The sequence below is a fragment of the Vigna unguiculata genome, chromosome 5, assembly GCF_004118075.2.
Source record: "Vigna unguiculata cultivar IT97K-499-35 chromosome 5, ASM411807v1, whole genome shotgun sequence".
NCBI lineage: Eukaryota > Viridiplantae > Streptophyta > Magnoliopsida > Fabales > Fabaceae > Vigna > Vigna unguiculata.
In genome coordinates, this window is record NC_040283.1 from 38,939,295 (window position 1) to 38,947,959 (window position 8,665).

Here is an 8,665-nt window from a genome sequence, read left to right on the forward strand (position 1 = left end):
CTTCCAACTCCATAACATGACAATAAATGAAAGTTGTATTGTATTGTATACTTCTGTTCTGTTATTCTTACGTCATAAAGAATCATCTCAAAATTATCACTTTTTTTTTTCAAGTAAAAAAGTGAAAAAAAAATATATATTTAGAAAAAGTATAGAAATGGATATATATATATATGAATATCAATTTCACCCTCTGCTCTCGTGTGTATTGACTCCATAGTCCCTACCCCTGAAATGAACACAACCTGACATGTGCCTCTATATATATACCACTTTCTCATTCGTTTCACCTCACTTCCAATAGCAATCACCACCTTCTTCTTCTTCTTCTTCTTCTCATTCTTATTCTTCTTTCTAAACCATTTCATATTCTCATAACATACCTTTATCGTTCCTTTTCTGTGATCACCATGCCTGAGGCTCCCAGAGACTCCCACATAGAGCATGACCTTGCAGAGAAGAACAGGGAGATTCTGAACTTCATAGAGGATGTCACTGCTAACGCAGATGAAGTTCAGAAGAGGGTTCTTTCTGAAATTCTGTCCCGCAATGCAAACGTTGAGTACCTGCGACGACACGGTTTGAATGGCCAAACCGACCGCGACACCTTCAAGAACCTTCTCCCTGTCATTACCTACGAGGATGTCCAACCTGACATTAACCGCATCGCCAATGGTGACACCTCCCCAATTCTCACCTCCAAACCCATCACAGAGTTTCTCACCAGGTGCCCCTCATTTTCCACACCACAATCCCTTCTTCTTTGCTTTTCTTTCCATCATCGCCCCTCGCATGGAAACATCATTTCTTTTAATTATATATATATATATATAAAAAAGAAATTGAACTTCCCATCACGGAAGTTGAAGTCAACTTCCTAGATTTTACTGAAAAATTCTTCTGTTAACCTTTGCTTAAAGATTTTGACTTGAACACAAATATGTTTGATTGGGTTGGTTATATTATATGATGTGGTGATGCTAACAAAAGAAATGGGCATGTTTGTGTTGGGTTATGCAGCTCTGGAACATCAGGGGGTGAGAGAAAGTTGATGCCAACAATCGAGGAGGAGTTAGGGAGGAGGTGTATGTTGTACAGTCTGTTGATGCCAATAATGAGCCAGTTTGTTCCAGACCTAGAAAAGGGAAAAGGAATGTATTTGATGTTCATAAAATGCGAGTCCAAAACACCTGGAGGAATAGTGGCTCGTCCAGTTCTCACAAGCTACTACAAGAGCCCCTACTTTAGGGACAGACCCTACGACCCTTACACGAACTACACAAGCCCAAATGAGACCGTCCTCTGTCCCGATTCCTACCAAAGCATGTACTCCCAACTCCTTTGTGGCCTTTGCCAAAACAAAGAGGTTCTGAGAGTGGGGGCCATCTTTGCCTCTGGCTTCATTCGTGCCATTCGCTTCCTGGAGAAACACTGGACCCTCCTTTGCAACGATATCAGAACAGGAACTGTCAACCCTCTGATCAGTGACACGTCAGTGAGAGAGGCTGTGATGAGGATCCTGAAGCCTGATTCCAAGCTTGCGGATATGATTCACAGGGAGTGTAGCAAGGGGTGCTGGCAGGGGATTATTACCAGGCTTTGGCCCAATACAAAGTATGTGGATGTTATTGTGACGGGGACTATGGCACAATACATTCCCACTTTGGATTACTACAGCAATGGCCTCCCACTTGTTTGCACCATGTACGCTTCTAGTGAGTGTTACTTTGGGGTCAACCTCAACCCTCTTTGCAAACCTACCCAAGTCTCTTACACCCTCATCCCCACCATGTGTTACTATGAATTCCTACCCGTCAACCGAACCCTTTCTAGACCATCACCAACATCTCTCAATCACACACAATTGCTCGAGCTCGCTGATGTCAAACTTGGTCAAGAATACGAGCTCGTCGTCACAACTCATGCTGGTAACTCATCAAATTCAACTTTTATTCTGTTTTCATCTTACATATATCATAAAAAATCACATTTTTTTCATATGGTTTTTAATGGGTGTCACAAATGCTTCAGGGCTTTATCGGTATAGAGTGGGAGATATACTGAGGGTGACAGGGTTCAAGAACAAGGCCCCACAGTTTAGCTTTGTGTGCAGAAAGAACGTTGCCCTGAGCATAGATTCCGACAAGACCGATGAGGTTGAGCTGCAAAACGCAATGAAGAATGCAGTGACACACCTGGTTCCATTTGATGCTCACGTGAGTGAGTACACCAGCTACGCAGACACCACCACAATCCCGGGACACTATGTGTTGTATTGGGAGCTAAGCCTGAACGGGTCAACCCCTATTCCACCCTCCGTCTATGAAGATTGTTGCCTTACAATTGAGGAGTCGCTGAACAGCGTGTATCGCCAGGGTCGTGTCTCGGACAAATCAATAGGACCCCTTGAGATCAAGATTGTGGAACAGGGTACCTTTGACAAACTCATGGACTATGCCATTAGCTTAGGTGCGTCAATTAACCAGTACAAGGCACCAAGGTGTGTCAAGTTTGCTCCTATGGTGGAATTGTTGAACTCAAGGGTAACATCCAACTATTTTAGCCCCAAGTGTCCTAAGTGGGTTCCGGGACACAAACAGTGGATTCATTGTAATTGAAGAATCTAAACGTGAACATTGTGTATGTATTGTTGGTAGCTTTCACGGCCCTTTGCATGCAATGTTTCTGTAGGAGGATGAATAATTCTGTGTTGGATTTTTACTTGATCATATTATGGAAACAAACATTTTGTATTGATCTCTCTTTTTACACAAATTTTTAGTAATCTCGGATGATCCAGTTTTATGAAAAGAGAGGAAGACACAAAACTTTATGTGACATAATAGAAAAATCTGACATGAGAAAGTTAACTATATATTAGGTCAAATATATGTTTTAACTTGCACAATGTACAGTGATGATAATCTGGTCTCAGCCACTGTAAAATTTTATCCACTTGAATAGTGTTTTTAACCATTTTGTTCCCATTTACCTTTTTTCTGTCTTATTACCTTTCTAGCAATGTTTATCATAATAACAACGTTGGGTTGGAAGTGGCTTTTACAATTTTAGACAGCAATCATGGATATGCCCAGTTGCCCCACTTAAGTGGCATGAGGCTTATTTCCCGTAAACAGAAACGAGAAAGGCCTCACTTGTGAACTTTCTTTTTCTATAGTTTTCAGAAAAAGCATGCCAACTTTATACCACTATCAAGACCAACTAACCAATCAATGACACTGAAATAATAAATGGTTGAAAATAATACGCAGAATTAACCTCTTTCACTTTGTTTGCCGGATCATAAGGATAAAGCCTGTTTCTTTTTTACTTCGGAATCAATTTTTAAAACCCATTGTTTTTAGTGTAAAATTCATAATGTATAAAAAAAGAGAAAGGATAAAGATGGTGTAGTTTTTGGAAGAGGGAGAGAGAATATGGGGAAAATGTGACGTTGAGAATGTTGATAAGCTTGGAGGGAATAGCGAAAGTTTGGAATGAGTCCAATGTCTTTATAAGAAATAGTTGTTGTGTCAGATTCTGTCACTGAATCAAGGAACTAAAACCATGTGTGGGTATTAAATGAACAGGGGGGACTTCTGTTCAAGGTTCAACCACCTTTTCCCTAGTAACGTCAAAACCAAACCACACGAATTGTGTCATTGTTACGATTTTCTTTTTGTCTCCACCTTCTTACAAATTTTTAAGTTGCCAACTATTAGCAGATTAATCTATTTGTGAGGTTTTATCAAGGGAAAACATCCTTTGTACCGTCCTTGTATATGCTACTTATTATATAAAATTTCGTTAAGAAAGTTTAAGAAACAAAGTAAGATTTTTGTTTGTGAGGATAATGTCTTGTGCCGTATACGATTGGAATGTCCCACTATGTACCCGACAAGGACGAACCCCATCTCTGATCTGGCCATAAACTGGCCTGAAAATCGCAGTTGTAGTAAGCAGAGGGAAGAAGGTCATGGATTGTAGTGAAAAGCACTCAGAGTTGTGTTTCTTTTCTGTTTCCTATATCCTGTGAAAACAAACAAGAGCAGCTTATGTTTCTCCATGGTCTCTCGGACATAATCATGTACTGTTCCAGACAATTTCTGAAGAAATAGACAATAGTTTTTATTCACAAATTCTCCTATGCTACATACAATGTAAATTCTCAGGATATATTTAATTTCTCTGTCGATCTATAACGATATATAAAAGGAATTCTCCTTTTTTTTATACATTTTAAAATACTAATTTTATTTTTTAAATATAATAATTTATTAAATTTTTAAAAATTGACCGTTATTTTTATAAGTTTTTTATAAAATCTATTATTTCTGTTTTTTCTCTTCTTCTTTATTTATCAATGATTATTCTTTTATTTATTTTGATATATTTCACTTTATTTTTAATAAATATAATTATAGTTTATATTTATATATTAACTTAATAACATTACAATATTATTACCTACTAATATAATATCATACATATTTAAATAATGCATACATAACGCTTGTGTTTATGCTAGTTTACGGTAAAGACTATTACTTTAGAAATCGAGGGATTAATTTTATTAAAATATGAGTTTAAATTTAGTTTATTACAATAGACCGTAAGAATTGAGAGATTAAGTTTTTACTAAAATGTAAGTTTAAATTTAATTTATTATCAAATAATTGGTTTTGTAAGCTAAACTCATCTTATTTATATACTAGCGTAATAACATGTAATCACATATCACAGTCTATATGTGATCTTTAAATATATATGATATTATATTAGTAAATAATGATATTTTAATATTATTAAATTAAATATCTAAAATAAATTTATATTTATTAAAAATAAATATGAATAAATGGAAAAAAATTATTAAATGAAAATGAAAAATAAAATTATAACAATAGTTTTATAAAAAATGTGTAAAAATAACAATTAAGTAATTATAAATACAAAAAGAAAATCTTATAATACATTATTAACCTAAACATAGACACACATTGTTTAAATATATATAATATTATATTAGTAGGTGATGATATTGTAATATCATTTAGTTAATATACAAAGTAAATTTATGTTGACCAAAAATAGTGAAATAAATGAAGAAAAAAAAACTATTAATGAATGATAAAAAAAAAACCATTACAATAGTTTTATAAAAAAAACTTCTAAAAATAACTGTTAGATTTTAAAATATAAATAAATAATTTTATTATAAAAATAAATTAAGAATAAATTATTGTGGATATAAAAGAGGAAATCTTTTTTATATAGTTATAGATTATAGATAAGTTAATTTTATATTTAACTGGATGATCTTTTCAGGATATTAAATATAAAAATCGAAAGGATTTAATAATGGATAACTGGTTTAACACTGAGTAACCCGATATATCTAACCCTCAAATATTATAAAGGTTCAATTATATCTTTAGTTTCTATTTTCATAGCAAAATATCAATTTGGTCCCTCTATTTTTTCTTATCTCAATTTGGTCCCTGTTTTGGAAATGTTAATGCAATAAAGTCATTTCTGTCAGTGGTACAGTAACAGCGTTAGAGGGGATGTCACGTGCCAGTTCCTGAATTTTTCTATTATTATTATTTTTTAATTTAAATATTTACCACGTGTCATGTTGACGTCATGCCACATGACAGTGACAATGTGATGTTGTAGTGACAGTGTCACATGTCACTATTATGCTAGGTGTTATTTCCTCATTCTCAATTTGGTCCTTGTATTTTAATTTTTGTTTTAATTTAGTCCCAATTTTTGTAAAAATGGAACAATTTTGTCCCTCTCTAAATTGAAACTAAATTTAATTTCTATATAAATGTACACACATATTTCTATTCAAAATTGATATTTCAAGTAAATATTTTAAACAAAATTAAGTTTATTTAAATTTATATTTTACATTGAACTTTATTAAAAAAAATTTAAAGTTGTTAATATAAAATAATGCTAATAGAAAAAAAAATGTATAATTAGTCGCAACGTACCCAGTTTCGTCCCAATGTGTCTAAATGGTACATGCTTTTAACTTTGCATCTACTTAGTACCCAAATTAGTTAATTTGCATCAATGTGGTCCATCCCGTTAAGTTATAAGAAACGTCGTTAACAGATCAGTGATATGGCATTGCAGAACAAATACGTGTCAATGAAAATAATTCTACAGTGGCAATTTGTGGATAACTTGTCATGCCCTATTTGAATTAATTGTCCCCATTCAAAAAGCCCTAATTTCCCATTCTCATCTTCATCTTCTTCTTCATTTTTTCGCCGGAAAATTGATTTGTTGCAGGGGTAAGGTGGCGAGTGAAGTGGGAAATGTCGCATGGTTTTAGTCATTCGTGGTCGTCTTGTTCATGTGGGTCACATAACCACAACGTTTCTTCTCCTTGTTCTGTATCTGGGTCATGGGTGGAATACCACATCTCCTTCACACTAGCATAACCCATCTCCTTCAGAATACCCAAAATACCATTAAATTAAACCATGCACAACATTCAACCACTAACCCTAAACCCCACCATCCCAACAACAAATAATGCAATCAACGACAAAAACAAATGGTTTGTGCACCTGCAATCCCAAATAGCTGCCAATTTGATGTCAATTACACCTTCAATTTTGTCCACAACGCATGAAATGGCCCAAATTTCGTAAACCCTAACTCCAGAAAACCCCTATTTTATTATGTTCCCAATTCGTGCCTTTTTTTTCTTTTCAATTTCCACTTACGCTACACTGTTCCACATTACACACTATTCTTGTGCCACGTCATAACATTTTTTCTCACTTAGCTGGTCAACTCAGTCAAACGTTATCTTATTTAACGGAGTTAACGAAAAGGGACCACATTGATGCAAATGAACTAATTTGGGTACTAAGTAGATGCAAAGTTAAAAGCGGGTACCATTTAGACACATTGGGACGAAAATGGGTACGTTGTGACTAATTATACAAAAAAAAATTATAAATTATATTGATCTTTTATTACATCATTCTTTAATATTATCTTTTATTTGAATTTATATTTTAAATAATTGTATATTTTTAAAATGTATAAAGTTCAATAATTTCTATCCAATTTTTTGAGTTGATATAAAAATAACAATTATAAAAAATTTAAAAATAATTTTAACTAGTTTATGTAACAATCAAAAGCAAATAAATTTAAAATTTGAAAATAATTTTAAGTAAAGTTGAATGTTAAACAAAAACTTAAATAAACTTAGTTATGTTAAAAATATATAATAAAAATATTTGTATAAATTTATATAAAAATTAATTTTTGTTTCAATTTGGAGAGGGACGAAATTATACAATTTTTACAAAAATTGGGACTAAATTGAGACAAATATTAAAATACAAGAATCAAATTGAGAATGAGAAAATGACACCTAGCATAATAGTGACGCGTGGCATTGTCACTGTCACATCACTATATCACTGTCATGTGGCTCGACATTAGCATGACACGTGGTAAATTTTTATTTTTATAAACAAGTTCAAAAAAATAAACAAAATAATAAAAATTCAAAAAAATTTAAAAAAATTTAAAAAATTCAGAAACTGACACGTAGCACGTTGTTATTGTACCACTAACGAAAAACACTTGATTGCATCAAATCTCCCAAAACAAAAACCAAATTGGGATAAAAAATTATAGGGACAAAATCAATATTTTGCTACAAAAATGAAAAGTAAAGACATAATTAAACCTTTTATAAATTATTAATGTTTTCATATCAAAATTTAAATATATTTAATATCTTTAAATCGGAGGAGATTTATTACTATATATATATATATATATTATAGTTTATTTTTATCTTTAATCTATTAGAATCTTTTGAACACATTCACTCACATAAATAATATCATATATTCATATAGATAACATCAAATATAAAAAATCAAGATATGATAGTGAGAGTTACCATAAGTCCAAAATCTTAATTATGATACCATGTTTTTCAATTATATCACCATATATGTAGTATCTATTGGTTTTGTTATTGTCTTTATCTACTACTATGTATTTTATCAATATAAAATTCATGAATAGAATAAATTGCGCAATTAAAATAGTATGAAAAATAATTCATAATTAAAAGTACAATTAAATCTATATTTAGTAAGCACTTGGTAAAAATATTTTCAACCACCTTTTTATAAATACAAATCTAAGTTGTATTTTCTGATGTCATGGTAAATATCTATAAAAAATAAATAAATTATATATTAAAAAGAAACTACTTTTAAAATTTTATAAATGTAAGTCAATTTCGTACGAAAATGTGTGAGCCTTGCTCGGATTATGGGAAGTGGCAAAGAAGATAAGGTTCACAGCCATACACATTCATGTTTTGTCCTCCTCATGTCGTTTTCAAATTCTCCACTGCTATGCATGTTCATTCTAATTTCTAAGACAAATCTAAAGGGTAAAACATTATCATAAATGTGGGTATTAGATGATAACGGGGCGGGTAGAATTTGGTCAATAATTTCTCATATTTTATTTGTTCGGCAGGTAGAATTTAGTTAATAGTTTCTCGTATTTTATTTGTTACAGATAAAAATCTCGTGTCTATTTTTATGTTTGTGTGAATATTTATTATTCAAGTATTTATATACTTTTTTAATATTTACGA

The 8,665-nt window shown here is 32.2% G+C and overlaps 1 protein-coding gene across 1 annotated transcript; it reads left to right on the forward strand.

The window, feature by feature from the left end:
• The first annotated feature begins 272 nt into the window (after positions 1-272).
• Positions 273-2,757, forward strand: LOC114183187 (indole-3-acetic acid-amido synthetase GH3.6-like). Its single transcript, XM_028070111.1, has 3 exons — positions 273-727; positions 1,021-1,928; positions 2,032-2,757. Exons 1-3 carry the CDS (start codon positions 411-413, stop codon positions 2,616-2,618), a joined length of 1,812 nt encoding a protein of 603 aa, XP_027925912.1. The 5' UTR covers positions 273-410; the 3' UTR covers positions 2,619-2,757.
• The last annotated feature ends 5,908 nt before the right edge of the window (positions 2,758-8,665 follow it).

What these genes read in the sequence shown, in the direction of transcription:
- LOC114183187 (XM_028070111.1), top strand. Translation starts at nt 411, where the DNA reads ATGCCTGAGGCTCCCAGAGACTCCCACATAGAGCATGACCTTGCAGAG. An exon ending in ATCACAGAGTTTCTCACCAG is followed by an intron (nt 728 to 1,020) that starts GTGCCCCTCATT and finishes TGGGTTATGCAG; the next exon opens with CTCTGGAACATCAGGGGGTG. An exon ending in CGTCGTCACAACTCATGCTG is followed by an intron (nt 1,929 to 2,031) that starts GTAACTCATCAA and finishes CAAATGCTTCAG; the next exon opens with GGCTTTATCGGTATAGAGTG.